At 32.7% G+C, this 16280-nt stretch overlaps 2 protein-coding genes across 2 annotated transcripts; one reads left to right on the top strand and one right to left on the bottom strand.

Annotated features, from left to right (window-relative positions):
• The first annotated feature begins 1500 nt into the window (after nt 1-1500).
• LOC137825369 (uncharacterized mitochondrial protein AtMg00820-like) lies at nt 1501-1821 on the top strand. The gene has a single exon (XM_068631040.1). The coding sequence runs from the start codon at nt 1501-1503 to the stop codon at nt 1819-1821; it is 321 nt and encodes a 106-aa protein (XP_068487141.1).
• A 7407-nt stretch (nt 1822-9228) lies between these two features.
• Nucleotides 9229-12126, bottom strand: LOC137826673 (ankyrin repeat-containing protein At5g02620-like). The gene is made up of 6 exons (XM_068632743.1): nt 11999-12126; nt 11792-11894; nt 11505-11683; nt 10632-10742; nt 10024-10451; nt 9229-9917 (listed from the first exon to the last, which is right to left on the bottom strand). The coding sequence occupies exons 3-6, from the start codon at nt 11644-11646 to the stop codon at nt 9354-9356; spliced, it is 1245 nt and encodes a 414-aa protein (XP_068488844.1). The 5' UTR covers nt 11647-11683; nt 11792-11894; nt 11999-12126; the 3' UTR covers nt 9229-9353.
• Nucleotides 12127-16280: the final 4154 nt, after the last annotated feature.

Below are 16280 nucleotides of genomic sequence, written 5' to 3'. Positions count from 1 at the left end.
TACTTGTATAATGTCCTGTATATTCCAGATTTTACTCTAAATATCATATCTGTTCAACGCCTTATATATTCTTTAAAATGTCAACTTGTCTTTACTCACAATATTTGTCAAATTCAGGAGAAGAATTCCTTGAGGATGATTGGTCAAGATGAAATTCAAAATGGACTCTATCATTTGTATGCTGATGAAGAAAATAATTATGTTTACACTTTACATGTTGACTCTTTTGATACTGTACACAATCTGGATATTTGGCATTGTAGGATGGGTCATCCTTCAAATAGAATATTAGATTGTTTAGCTACACAATATTCTGATAGACATTACAATAATAAGAATATTTGTGCTCCCTGTCATCTTGCAAAACAACATAAATTGCCTTTTCCTCTTAGCAAAACCAATAGCCAAAACGTTTTTTTATCTTATTCATATAGACATATGGGGACCTCTAGGTATTCCTTCTTTGCACGGTCATAAATATTTTTTAACTATTGTGAATGATTTTAGCAGACATACTTGGGTTCATCTGATGAAAAATAAAAGTGAAACTAGAGACCTTTTACAAAGTTTTATTGTTTATATTAAAATCAGTTTTGCAAGAATGTGAAAATTATTAGAACTAACAATGGTAAAGAGTTCTATTGGAAAGATTTTTATGAAAAGCATGACATAATTCATCAAACCTCTTGTAATGAAACCCCTCAACAAAACTCCATTGTTGAAAGGAAACATCAACATATTCTTAATATCACTCGGTGCCTTATATTTCAGTCCAGATTGCCCAAAGTTTTTTGGTGTTATGCTGTTTTGCATTATGTTTTTTTTATTAATCGACTTCCTTCCCCTGTTATTCATAACAAATCTCCTTATGGGCTCTTATATAGTACTGCACCTTGTCTTTCTGATATTAAAGTTTTTGGTTGTCTCTGCTTTGCATCCACTCTTGAACAAAATAGACATAAGCTTGATCCTAAGGCACGTAAGTGTATTTTTCTTGGTTTTAAACAAGGTACAAAGGGTTATGTTGTTATGGATATTCAAACTAGAAAAGTTTTTATATCTAGAAATGTTATTTTCTATGAATCCTCTTTTTGCAAGCCTCATAATGAAATTGATCAAGCTGTCATACAAGAAAATGATGACTTCACAGGAATTGTATATGATGATACTCATATACAAAGGGAGACAGAAAATCGGACTGAACAAACGAAAACCATGATACATGATGATCTCTCTATACAAAATGAAGCTGAAAATTTCACATAACAAGAACAACTGAGGTCCACCAGAACCAGGAGAACTCCAACATTTCTTGAAGACTATCATCATCAGCTCATGATATCACCATGTGAAGAAAAATCGAAAGACAAGGTACGTTATCCTCTTGATTTGGTTATGTCCTATAAAAGATTATCTGAAAAATAACTAAAGTATACTTTGTCTATCTCCTCCAAAACTGAGCCAAAATGTTATGAGGAGGCAAAATTCTACCCTGAATGGATGGAGGCTATGAGAGCTGAAATAGAAGCACTTGAAGCAAATAAAACATGGGATATTGTAGACCTTCCTCACAACAAGATTCCCATTGGCTGGAAATGGGTGTATAAGACCAAACACAAAGCATATGGTCAAATCGAACGATACAAAGCAAGACTTGTAGCAAAAGGCTACACACAACGTGAAGGCATTGACTACATGGACACTTACTCACCCGTAGCAAGACTCACAATTATACGCACCATCTTGGTTGTAGTTGCTGTTATGGATTGGCACTTGGAACAACTGGATGTGAACAATGCCTTTCTGCATGGAGATCTATAAGAGGAAGTTTATATGAGCTTGCCTCCTGGTATCACCACAGTGAGAAGTAATCAGGTTTGCAAGTTAACCAAAGCTTTGTATGGTCTGAAACAGGCCAACAAACAATGGTATGATAAGTTAAGTTCTTTTCTTTACAGCATTAATTTTGTTCAATCCAAAGCTGATAATTCTCTTTTCATCAGAAAATCTAAGACTTCCTTTATTGCTTTACTTATATATGTGGATGATATATTGATTGCTGGAAATGATATAAAAGATATAGATATTGTCAAAAATTCTTTAAATTTTGTTTTCAAAATAAAAGACTTGGGTCATCTCAAGTTTTTCTTGGGTCTGGAAATCTCTAAAACACGTAAGGGTATACATATATGCCAAAGGAAATATGCTCTCGATATTTTGACTAATGCAAGTATGCTTGGTGCAAAACCTGCAAACACTCCTATGACAGAAAAGAATGACAAGCTTTTTTATCAAAGTTTGCCAGTACACAACATAACTCTATATCAAAGAATCATTGGAAGATTATTATATCTTGTGAACACCAGACCAGATATTAGCTTTTCTGTTCAATTCCTCAGCTAGTTTGTCCAGGCCCCATCAAAGTTTCACCATCAAGCCATTCAGAGAATTTTAAGATACATCAAATTCTCTCCAGCTTAAGGTATATTCTTTCCTAAAAATACTGATATTCAACTTAAAGCTTTTAGTGACTCTGATTAGGCTTCTTGTATAACCACACATCGCTCAACACACTGGTTTTTGCATCTTCCTTGGAGACTCTTTGATATCATGGAAAACCAAGAAGCAAAGCACCATTTCTAGATCATCCCCCGAAGTTGAATACTGTGCTCTAGCCACTACATGTTGTGAAATACAATGGCTTGTATATCTACTCAAAGACCTCTGCATCAAAGTCAACAATGCTACAAGCCTCTTTTGTGATAGTTAATCAGCAAGACATATAGCTCACAACAACGAATTTCATGAGAGAATCAAGCATCTTGACATTGACTGCAATGTTGTAAGAGAGAAATTGCAGCGTGGGCTCTTTCATCTTCTTCCCATAAGGTCTCAAGAACAACCAGCAAACATTCTTACAAAGTCCGTCAACTATGCAATTTTTCATAAACTTGTTACCAAGCTTGGTGTTCTGAATATACATCCACCAGCTTGAAGGGGGGGGTTGATGTTTTGGGTTGGTTGGGCTTGAGTTTATTTGGTTAAGTTTTAGTTCAACCCAATAGTTTTTTTTCTTTCCACACATCATGTATCCTTAAAAGGTTGTTATGTTACGTTACAATAATACACACAAATTATTTTATCTTACTATGTGTCCTTCATTTATACCCATAGCACAGTCTATCTGCCACATCTTCTTTTTCCTTGAGCCTCTGGACTATTCATGCTTACGGAGAAAGTCAATAGTATAGAACAAATAAAAGTTTGGACATGGTTGAGAAATATGTTTCCAAAGTCGAGCTTCACAAACTCATATGTGATAGGACAATTGCAAGTATGAGTGTTGTGACAATAAAGGTTCCGGGTGGTGGGGAGTGAGCTTGTACGCATAACGGTGAGATTCAAAATAGAGTAGTTATAGGTCTGCAACTATGAAATTGATCTTGTATGGGTTGGGAAGGTCTTTTTGCTACGGTGCGAATATTCTCTTATGCGTTTCTCCTATATGAATTTGGTCTTCGATCGTCTCTCCTAGGTCTCAGTCTTCGGTCTCTCCCAGGTCTCGATCTTCGGCCTTGGTCAAAGTGGATGGTACTTGTATCTAACACTTAAGTTAGGATTCAATATTGAATTGTTGGAGTAATAAATGGTATATAATGGGTACCTTTTCCTTGTCTTAAAGTAATAAAATAGTTTATTCCAATTTAATATGTTTTCATAAAAAAAATTCACAAAAAAATGGTGTTAACATAGGTTAAACTACTTACTCAATCCTTATAATCGAATGAACATTATAAGAAAAAGCATGGATTAGTCTCTTAAACTATTGAGATTCTAAAAAGTTCAAAGAGAAATCAGTCCAAAATAAATTGAATAGGTCATCGACTCGAGGTGGGACATTGCACTCTACTGGCCATAAATCACACCTTGACATTGCATTGGGCCTAGTAAGTATCTATATTTCGGTACATAAGCCTGAATTCAGTAAATCTAATGTTGATAACTTTTCCATTTATTTTAGGAACGTAAATTTGGTCGACCGGTTGAACCCGATGAGTTATCCATGGCCACACACTAAGAATGATGGACTTTGGGTAGATAGTCGTGCCCGACAGACTTATGTAAGCTATTGTTCTAATTTTGTGTACACGATTTATATTTCTAATTTAGTATTGTCCCACTTAGAATTTCCACAATGCACTAGGAAACCTACCATGAGCGGTTGAAATCCCTCCAATTTGACAACTCTAAAGGATCAATTTCTAACCTCCAAGAGATCAATCCAACAACAAAACTTCAATGCTAGAAGGATGTTGTCGGAGGCAAGAGTAGAGGTCGATGTTATGGCACTGCAGATTTGGCTACCAACATTCGCCCTGGAGTGTCTTCCTGACTCAACCTTCATTATGGGCTCCTTCCAGTGATTACTTATCTCATAATGAACAACTTCATCAACAAGTACTGCAAGCAAATGAAAGAGTTGATCAAGCAAATGAAAGAGCAAATCAAGCAAATCAAATAGCTGATCAAGCAAATCAAAAGTATGCAATGTTGGAAGATAAAATAAAGTCCATGGAGCAAAAATTAGTTATGATGATGGAGTGGCAACAGGGTGACACCTCAATAGACACGACTCATGTTCACCCTCACTATGCTCAGAACTTTGGTGATCAACTCCTGCCTTGAGTTCATCATTTTGTAATTAAAATTAACTAATATGCATGTCTTCAATTTAATTGACTAATTCAAAATTTTATGTTTCAATTTTAGTATACTTTTGGTATAGGTATTATTCTATTCATTAATCCCATACCAATACTCAATTCATTTTCATAGATTTTTCTATTTTACAATCCACTGTCATCTTTGTAGCAACCATTTTAGGTCATATTATCTTTATGTCCACTTACATTACATTTCCTATTACATTCCAGTTTGAGATGACATTTTCCTTTGATTTGGAACTTGAAACCAATTGCAGGTGTTATAATTGAACTTCCATATTGATTGCAAATTTAAATTTGGATTTCCTATTAAAAAGCATTGCAAGTGTTAGGAAATCAATTGTGCAAGTACATTGAAATTCAATTGTTTTTTATTTGGAACTTGAAACCACTTGCAGGTGTTATAATTAAACTTTCATATTGATTGCAAATTTAAACTTGGACTACCTATTAAAAAGCATTGCAGGTCTTAGGAAATTGTTCTCACCGAGAAGAGGTCGGTTGAAATCCGGATGGGCTTCGAGTGGTCTCCCTTCAAACTCTAGTGATTCAGCTCCCAAGGAATGAGGGGGCTTCACCTGCAGAAAATACTCAAACTCTCAAGTTAGTAAGAGCATTAAATTATGTGTATATAGTGAATATAGGGTCAAAATTCGAGTTGAGATTACTCCTCATGGGTTTGGATTTTTTTACGTTGGTTTCTCTAGTTTTAATGTGACATATCGTAGTATTCTTTCATAAAATCAGAATATCCTATATATAAATCGGGGTATTCTGTCATATAATCAAAACATTTTTATAATATAATAAGGGATATTACGCAAGTAAATCAGAACATTAAAAAAGATCGAGATATTGTATATCAAAATCACGTGCATTAATAAGATTAATTCTATATTATCTTTAGTAAGGCGTTAAGTGTCTTTTTTAATGTATGACATGTAGGACATTTAATTTTCCAGATTCTTTCTTTTCCTTGGATAATATTGGAAATATTGCCTAAACCCATCTCTTCTTGATTGGGCTTGCTCGGTTGGTACTGATCCGAGCAGAGCTTTTGCATCAGCGCGTTATATGATAATGCTGTCATCGGGCCATCTAATGGGTCGGTCTGTTCGGAACAGGACAATATAAAAATCAATTTTGCAAGTACATTGAAAATCAATTCTTATTCATTTTGATTTGTAACTTGTAAATTTAAATTTGGATTTCCTATTAAAAACATTGCAGGTGTTATACTTAAAATTCTAGTTTAATTGCAAATTGATATTTGGATTGACTGTTCAAAATAAATTGAAGTGTTATAATTGAAATTTGGATTGGAGGTTGAAAAAAATTTGAAATTGAGATTTTAATTGACTGTTGAAAAATATTGCATGTTTTGTAATTGAAATCACCTATTTTAAATTGAAAATGTTTTTTAATTAAAAAGTGGAATGTAACTTTAAAACAATTTACAAGTAGTATAATTCTTACCTAGTGATTTTATAAATTTAATTATAATTTCAATCTAGGTGATATGACTTTAATAATATTAAATTAAATAATAAAATATTTGTCTACAAAAATATAGATGCTAGCTGTGGGTTTATCAATGTGTGACCATATTTTGAAGAGAAAGAAAACGCTACAAAGATGGTCATTTTATTTATTACTTTAATATATGTGTGGGTTAAGTTGCCTTTAAATGTTTACTTTTTCATTATTCCGTTCATATAGTGTTCCCATATGCGACACTAAATTTAATAATTTAATTTTATATTTATTATAGTGTTAACAAATTGACACTAACTTTATTATTTTTAATTTTGTGTCTACTTTATGTTGGCTAAACTCACACTATAGTTTAAATAATAAATAATTTATTTTACTTTATGTAGGCTTAAGGGACACTAAGTTACAAATAATTATGTCCCCTCATAGTCCTCCCTAATGCATTAACCACCTTTAAATTAGAGTCAATTTCTAATGGGACACTAAATTCACGCTAATATTAATTATCATTTAGTGTCTTCCTTTAATTTTTGTGTGAAATTTTTAGGAAGGATAACACCACTATTTCCTGTAGTGGAATTTTACTTTTTAATGTGTAAACTTCATAGATATATTCATTTAATTATATAGTAAGGTCAAAAAAATAATTAAAAGTCATATGTGTATGGACTAAAATAAATAAAATAATATGCTAAAGGATTAAAAAATGGTGGAAAAAATTAAAATCAATCTATTTTTATAATTTTAAGTTTAATACAGAAGATGTTTTAGGTAATAAGCATGATATGTTTTAAATTTTTGTGTTTTCTCCAAATCACTTTCATCACATCTTATTTACTTAGAGACATCATAGTTTTGTAATTTTGATAAGCATAAAAGAAAATTTAGGCGAAATTATTTGGAAATGTATAATTTAGGCAAAGGCATGGAGGGTTTAAACAGGAAGCATAGTTGAAGCTAAAAAATATATAGAGAAGAAAGTGAATAATTGAATTTACCTGGGAAAATGAAGTGGCAAGTAGAGTATGGTGACTGTTGTATTGTAGGCGATGACAGAGACTTATAAGATGAGGCATAAAAATTTATATAGAATGAACAAGGTAATAAGGGAACCCTACGTGGTAGAACGCTTCAATTCTGATATGATGGAGAATGAAGAGTGAACACCACTCTTATATTCTATTCTATTTACAGATCTCTTTCTACTCACAAAACTTCTGTTCCTTTCCAACTTTTGCTTTCCTTTCTATTTTTGCACAAATACTTTTTTCTGTATTTTGCTAAGCCTTAATTAAAGTTGAAAATTTAACTGTAAATGTGTAATTACTATTTTTATTTTTCTAATATGAAAGGACCTGTGTTGATTTTGTCATTGATTGGAATCAATAGTAAGGGGAAGAAAAACGAAGGAGAATTAGATTCCAAAGCACCTTACTTGATGAGCTCGATTTGGTAAGTTAGTGTTGGATGGGAGAATATATAAAGTTGAAGCTTCACACTTTTTCAATGGCGTGGACACAATTTTCCCAACGTTTATCACCATCTGTTTGTGATTTGTCAATTTATGAAGGAATTTATGTGGATTATCACACAAAGTTGAATCGAAGCGGGTAAAACAACAAAGAGGGGACCGATACCACTTCATACAACAAATTGCTGAGAACCTAATGGTGTTGATCAAAACAACTCTAGACCCACACATTATATTCAAGAGAAGAAAACTGGAACAAGTAGGAGTAACAATGATAAACAACAAGAATAGTTCTTGAAAGCTTCACATACAACATCTATTACAAAAGCTAAACACCAAGGTCACTCGAGGTTAACAGATTCTGTCACCAGAGATGGGTATTTGGAATAATAATAATTGAGAATGACAAATGAAATGGAGGAGAGAATGTTTTGAGCGGAAATACCTATGATCACAACATTCTTAATATCAAAACACACACCAAAGCATGAGGGACTAGATTTCTGGGAGTGAAAAGGAGATATATCTAACCTGTTTACTATAAAGTCTGCAGATTATGTTATACAAGGTAACAATAGTACGGAACATAATGAATTTTTTGGTTCAATTTAGAAAGTAAAAGAATTTCCAAATGCACTGCAGTTTGTATATATAATGGGGATGAATGCAGTGGCCACAAAGGATAACCTAAAACTTAGAGTGAAATACAAATACCAAGCACTTGTGTGATACAGCTGAAGAATCAGTACAATATTTATTCTATGAATGTATGATGGTGAATCATGTATGGAACTTTTGTAATAAATTGTTAGGATTAGGTTCTGCTTTTTTTAAGGGTAGACATCCCAATTAATTCTTTTTTTTTTTAGAAAAAAAAATAACCAAAGCAAACAACATTATGATCAATTATTTATATTTAGTTTTAAAAAGAAAGAAAATAAGGATTTTGTCCATAAGTAAATCCGTTTTTTTTTACTGGTTATTGGGAGGGTGACGATCTTTTGTTTCCATGAATTTATGTATATGTTATTTGTGGTAAAAGTGGATAGGTCAAGGTTTTTTGTGGTGATGTACTAATTAAATATTAATATTTCTTCATATATAAATACAAAAAATAAGCATTTCTTACATAGAAGTAGGTATCATATAGGTTGGAACATCAAGTGTTCTATATATATAAATAAAAGACTTTTTGCTTCATAAAAAGAACTTTTCATGAATTGTGAGATGAAACAGTTAAGTTGTTGCGAGAACTCAATGCCCAGGGTTCCTTAAAATAAAGAAAATTTTACTCTTATGAATTATAAAAGAGAAATATAGAAATGAGTCTGTTCCAATGCTATCGTGTGAAAAAATGCGTATTTTGAAGCATGCATCAAATGTTGGAATGATTCTGTTCCACCAGCTTACTTGATGCTCACTATTTGTTTCATCCATGTTACGATCATTGAAGTTGATGCAGGTTAAATTTGAAGCGAAAGATTGCGATATTAACAGATTTGAGTTGTGTTGTGATGCATTTTTAATAATCTCATCAAATTCAACCACAAACTTTATTGTTTCACAAACAAATGATACAATGAGGTGGATACAGCAGCCATGGAGTAATTAAAACACGGATAAAAAACACTTAATGAAGGTAATGTAGGTGCCTAAGTAATAAGTTACTCAAGTTTGGGACGATAGTATCTGGACCAAAAGAGGTCGTCGCAGAACTTAGATTGAAAGAGAAGAAACAAAAGTAATGCGAAAACCCCCATTGGAGCCACTGTATAAGAAACCCACTTGGTTTTGTGAGCAAATATCAGAAAGGATGCTGCAATGAAAGCCAGAACCATAGCAGCAACGGAGATGATTAGTAACACAGGTCCAAAAGTCAAGCTGGGATGTAGTGATACGACAAATTCACTTTGTGCGAATCTTGAAGAAGTGAAATTTGACAAGAAAGAGAGTATGGACGCAGAAGAAGTGAATAATGCGACAGCGTTTGTGAAAATGAAGACAATGAACCAGGTATTGTTCTTGTCACCAGGAACAGTGAGAGCAGCTGCAAATGCTACGGTAGCAACAAGCGTTGCCACAATCATTCCAGAATCCGCTATTCCTTTGGCTGTTTCTTTGATATCTTTAGATAACTGATTGTGTTCATCATAAAATACATCAACTGGTCTCTTCCCCTCCTTGTTTCTGGAACTCCTGAATTCAACAGGAATGTTTCTCTCCACATTCTGTTTATGAACAAAAAGTATGTGAAGATTTGTGGAACTGATGTCTTACAATACAATACTGATAAAGAATGAGTGAATAAGAATATAGGAAAATGAATGAATTGACCTTGAACCATTTGACCTCAATCAGCATTTGGTTGCTTGCTTTTAAACCGGAGAATGATTGGAGTTGAGGTGGCAGATGCGCAGCCAAGTGTAGAACATTGTTACCTCCACTGTCTACTGCTCGTAACTGCTCTTTCCATTCATTTTCATGCCACTTAAAGATTTCATAACGTCGATGTAGAAAAAGCAAGTGCAGTGGGTTTCGTCCTTTAGGGTCCTTTACGGTCGTGAATATACCAATACGCTCCAAAAAAGTGTTTATTACTTGGTTATCGTTTTCTGAATTTATTGCATCAAACAACGCTACCGAGGGTTCAGTAATCAACGTAGAAATCTCTTCCCTTCTCAATTTTCCAACTTCAGCCCATATCTCTCTCAGCAATACAATACCCGATCCTCCACTAACTTTGTCGTCCTCTAATTCCATGCCTAAGGGCAAATATTTTCTCATCAGTTGCTATACGTTTGTATTTATGAGACTAATAATTTAATAAATACCTAATCCATTACTATTATAACACTCAATATCGACAATTAAGGAGTCATTCTTGCTTTTTTTATGCATAAATTTCTAAATTAATTAACAACCAAAATGGAAATGAAGCTTACTTAGAACTGTTGAAGGCTTCCGCGCCAGCATATGCAATGCTGTTAGCTGTTCTTCATCTCTTGCAGTTCTCAATTCAAGGGGACATGCTTTAAATACACAAAGGGCCACATCTGTCAAATGCACAAATTAAATAGTGATGATGAACATGTACAAGAATGATGAGTTTGAATGCATTAAGGGTATTTTACTTTGTGAGAAACTTTACTTTGTTACCTAATGAATGAGAAAGAGAGTTTACCAAAAATGAAGAAGCCTTAATAACCACTACTTATAACCATTAAGATTAGATGAGTTATGTTTGAGATAGTGTTGAATGCATCCACCTCCAAACAAGTTTGGGAGATTTTGAAGAACACCCTTAAAGGAATTAAGAAGGTAAAAAAGTTTGTGAAGACTTTGAATCTTGTGTGCTATGGATTACGAGTCAATTTTAGATTGACAGTGGAGTAATAATCATTGTGAATCAAATAATGAAGCTTTCTAAAATTGTCATGAAAAAATGTGGAAATTTATGTTGACACACAAGTTGCAAAATGTTTTCACTAATCCTTTAAATTTGAAGAATGTAGAAGATTGAGAGTAAGACATGCAAAATTTGTTTGAGAATTTTCTGATTAGGGAGAGAAGTTATAAATCATAAATAAAAAAAATAAGTAAGTCAATATGCATGAGTATTACTTTTATTCAAGTATTTGAAGACATACCTATTATGACTATTTAATTTGATAAATGAAAAGTCTCTATGAATTACTATAACATTTAATGTTAAACCAAATGATATAGAATCATATCAGTTGAATTAAGTAGTAAAAGATAATTAGATAAGAAGAAGGGGTAAAGAAGGATGTTTAATGAGTTGTAGATGCACTTACCAAACATGTCGTTGCCAATGGTCATGAAAAAGAGTTTTTGAATATCCTTGTAAGCCATTTTGTCAAGCAGATGTTGCTGAGAGCAGAAATGTTTGACTATTCTGTGGTGGCCAGATAAAGCAGCCAAGTGAACTGCAAGCATCTTCTTCAGTCACCCCATAATGCACACCAGTAGATATCTGCAATCCTTTCAAACTTAATTTTAGTCACTCTAATTTTAATCACTATATATATATCATCTTCTTCAGAACTCAAATCTATCTACCAATATTATTGTATGAAAAAACCTGATATTGGAATTTCGTCTCCTGATATTGGAATTTCGTCTCCTGGTATTGTAATCTCAATGTTGGACTCATCCGAAATTTCCACACCAGGATTCATCATTTTCTAACCAAAATGAAAGGGTCAAACTTTAATTTACATCAGAGAATGGCACAAGTAATAGTAGAAGGTAAAGAGTAGAGAGAATAAAGAAGTGATGAGAAGTTTACGAGTGGTGATCTTTGAAGGAAGATAGATGTGTGTTGATGGAGAATGAAATATTAGTGTTGCACTGCAAGAGAGAGAGAAAACTATTTCTACTCACAAAACATTTCTACCACTATTCTATTCTTTTCTTTTCTTCAAACTTCCTCTTGCTGTTTAAACTTTGCTCCACATGCCCTTTTATTGGTGCACAAAATTGTTTTTTTTTATGTATTTTGTTTGGCCTTAGATTCTTTTCTGTAAATAAAAGTAATTTTTTTTAAATATATGAAAACTCAAAATTTGAATGGTTAAATGTAGGGAAAAAATTAGTGATAATATAAATGGAAGTTGGAAATTTAATGGTAAAGTAAATAAAAAATTAAAAAATGTAAAATAATAATAATTGATTGGTTAGTAATGTATAAAAAAAAATTGATATCAAAGGACCTATAATATCATTTTTTTCTTATTTATTGGATCGAAAAGTAACGAGGGAAAAGCAAGAGAATAGTATTCCAAAAATTAAAACCGAAGGACTTGTTAAATTGCTAAAGTAAAATAGAATGAGAGTCGGGTTCCAAATGTAAAAGGTACACCATTAGTTAGTGCTTTGATGTTCCACTCACATCAAAATGAAGCATCCTTTATTGGCACCCCATTCATTCATGTAGGGTTTCTTTCAGTTGTCTTCTTTATTTTTCTGGTTTGGCTACCTTGACTGGCTACCTTGACTTACATGTGGATCTTGGATAAGGGTTGAGACATCTTTGAAATGTCTCTCTTAATTGATTATATTCTTTGTTGATAAAAAAAAAGAAAAAAAAAGTTAAATTAAAAATTGATCTTGTATTAAGCACCATTTTTTTTCCTATTTAGAAAGTTCTATATTTTACTCCTGACTTAATATTAAAAGTGTAAATATTTGCTCATCATTTTTATAACAGTGAATATCGACAATTGAGGAGTAATTCTTGCTTTTTGTATAAAGATATAGATGCATAAATTTCTAAATTAATTAAGAACCAAAATGGAAATGAAGCTTACGTAGAACTTCTGAAGGCTTTCGCGCCAGCATATGCAATGCTGTTAGGTTCTGTTCATCTCTTGCAGTGCTGAATTCACGGGGATGTTTTTCAAATATTTGCATGGCCACATCTGTCAAATGCACAAATTATATAGCGATGATGAACTGCATATGTAGAAGGCAAGGCAAATAGCGATGGTGAACATGTACAAGGTTGTCAGAAATAGTAATTACAAAATGATGGTTGCGAGAAAATGAAAAGACGAGTTTGTATGCATTAAGGGTATTATTCTAATTGTAGTTATATACATTATGTATTTGATGAGATGGTGAAAATAGATTTGGGATAGAATTGCGTCATCCATGTCCAAATGTTTCTTTGAGCGGTATAAAAAATATATATATATATATGTTGTATCCAGATTAGCATTATTGAAAACTACAACATTTCTTTGTTTGCATAACGCAAACCATACCCTTTCCAAACGAGATTGTTTTTCTTAGATAAACCAAAAAGATTGAAGTTGATAATTGATTATTGTGTATAACATTTCACATACCAGTCCAATTTTCACACAAGTGTCAAACTTTTTAGCAACCTTGCATAGGAAAAAAAAGATGTTACAAACGTGCACATGAGTCACGAGACATCATTAATTACTTTCTAAACTCACCTTAGTTGCAACTTTTGTTTAAAGAGGAGCCAAACAAATAACTTTGTAGACGGTAAAGCTTTTAACACCCCATATTTGTGAGTAACATCCCTCCCATTCTTCCAACCCCTTCTCTTTTATGATTTCATAAGCAGATTTGACAGTAAAATTATAATCCTCATATTTACACCATTTCCAATTATCATCCTTATGATTAAGGATTTTAGCTAATTCAATAAAGCTTATAACATTTTCTACCATATCTAATATATATATATATATATATATATATATATATATATATTATTGCACTGAATAGACCATGAGCATATGAATTGATACTCTTTCTATTATCTATCCATAGGAAAGGTATTCTATGTGAATCTATTGGTTTAGTTTTCGATCCGTATGTATGTATATAGGTGCAAAATCCAGCATGTCTTTTTGTGAAGGAAAAAAACTATCCTCGATCAAGCCTCAAAAGGGTTGATAATCAATTATAGAAAATCAATGAATTCATGATAAAACCCTTCTGCATTTTTCCATTTACAAATTTTTTGGTTTTTCCCACTCAAACCAAAGTCTTCTGCATTCTAGCCTCCACACCCATATTCCATTGTTGATCCATTCATTTGGAAAAGCAATCTCATTTCCAACTTCCCAATATAAATTATCCCAAAACAGAATCCCATACGTAGATGTTCCTATCACTTTAATGTCTTTCCATCATCTAGATTCCTTACTAGATTTATAATCCACTACATTCCTCCAACTCTCGTATTTAGATTCTAAAATATCTTTCTACTTTTCAAAGATTCTAACCTCAAACACCATATCCATTTAGCTAACAAAGCTAGATTAAACATTTTCAAATCTTTATCACCCAACCCCCCTAAATTCTTTTTCTAACATATATCTGACCACTTTACCTAATATATTTTCCTACTTTCAGAAGCCCAATCCCAAAGGAATTTCAATTGTATTTTCCTAGAAGGACAAATAATTGAGGGGTATAACAGATAGAAAAGACTTAATCAGACATACCCTGCCAGCAAAAGATAGGAATTTTCCTCTCCATACATCTAACTTAATCTTAATCTTATTAATCACAAATTCTCAAAAAGCATATCTATATTGATTTCCCCCTACCTAAACACCCAAATACTTAAAGAGTAAGATCATGGATGCACAATTAAGCATCCTAGAGTAACTATTAAGCTCAAAATTCTGCACCCCAATACCACCAATTCTACTTTTCCTAAAATTCACTTCAACCCTGACATAAGTTGTAAGCATCTTAGAATGTTTTTTATTGCAACAACACACCCCATAAATGAACAACGTGCCATTTGATGAAAACCCAACTTCAATACCTTTAATGATATCATTTTCCATAGCTTGCCTAACAACCCTAGCCAGACCTTCTCTAATTATAAGAAACAAAAAAGGTGTCAGGGGATCACCTTGTCAGACCTTTTTGTGGTTTAAACTCCTTAGTTGGACTACCATTGACTAAAACCGAGATAGATGCAGATTTAAGGCAACTTATCATCCACCTTATCCAAGTACTATAGAAACCAAGTCTAGACATCATATATTCCAAAAAATCTCATCTCACCATGTCATAAGCCTTTTCGAAGTCAACCTTCACAATGATGCACTTCTTACCCTTACTTTTTACCTCATCAATTGTCTCATTTGCCACCAGAACACTAACAATATTCAGATTGGTGCTTCAATCCCATCCTTTATGTTAAAACTTTGGAATAGTTTATGAGCCACAACATATGACACTTTTGCATATTTAGTGTTGGTGCAAAGGAGGAATGTTATGCAGGATGTAGAGGTTTCTTATCTTGATAGGACTATAATTATATGTTATATCATGATGGCTGGAGAAGGTGGTATTTTTGTTTTGCTAATGCAAGTTTTTATCGAAAGGCACATGACTTACATGTGTTATGTGGACTCATAAAAGGGTGTTAGTGCTGAAAAGTTTTCGTAGAGGCTATTGCTAAGAAATTGTGCAACCATAAATCATACCATGTCTTAGAACAAGTGATGAAGTTGATGACGGACCAGCTTCACAGTATTACACTCCTAGCTCCCTTCCTTGTAATTCTATCCATAATCCACATCCCCCCTTACCATTGCTACATTTCAGAACCAACTACACCATGCTATAAATACTACTTCACATTAGCACACAAAATTGGCCTGTGCTGCATAAAAAAATGGCAGCAAAAGCATTGAATTGGCCCACATAGAGAAGCAATTATCTGCATAACATTGAAGGATTAACTCAAAATTCTACAATCACTACAAGAAAAACATGAAATAGAAACCAATTTTAGAAGAAAAAAAAATTAGTTGTTATAGTAATTAAATTAGAGACCATTTTAGAAACTAAAAAAAATTAGTTTCTAAATTAGTTTCTATTATTGTTAAATAGTTTCTAAATTGGTATCTAATTAGGAACCAATGTTTTAACTACCAATTATTTAGTTTTTAAATTTGGTAGTAAAAACTTTGGTTGCTAATTAGATGTCAATTTAGAAATCATTTAACAATAATAGAAACTAATTTAGAAACAAAAAAAATAGTTTCTAAAATGGTCTCTAATTTAGT

Source organism: Phaseolus vulgaris, chromosome 8 (assembly GCF_000499845.2).
Source record: "Phaseolus vulgaris cultivar G19833 chromosome 8, P. vulgaris v2.0, whole genome shotgun sequence".
Lineage (NCBI taxonomy): Eukaryota > Viridiplantae > Streptophyta > Magnoliopsida > Fabales > Fabaceae > Phaseolus > Phaseolus vulgaris.
This window is presented reverse-complemented; position numbering and strand designations above follow the sequence as displayed.

What these genes read in the sequence shown, in the direction of transcription:
- LOC137826673 (XM_068632743.1), bottom strand. Translation starts at nt 11,646, where the DNA reads ATGCTTGCAGTTCACTTGGCTGCTTTATCTGGCCACCACAGAATAGTC. An exon ending in GAAGCCTTCAACAGTTCTAA is followed by an intron (nt 10,452 to 10,631) that starts GTAAGCTTCATT and finishes ATTTGCCCTTAG; the next exon opens with GCATGGAATTAGAGGACGAC. An exon ending in TTGAGGTCAAATGGTTCAAG is followed by an intron (nt 9,918 to 10,023) that starts GTCAATTCATTC and finishes GTTCATAAACAG; the next exon opens with AATGTGGAGAGAAACATTCC.
- LOC137825369 (XM_068631040.1), top strand. Translation starts at nt 1,501, where the DNA reads ATGGAGGCTATGAGAGCTGAAATAGAAGCACTTGAAGCAAATAAAACA.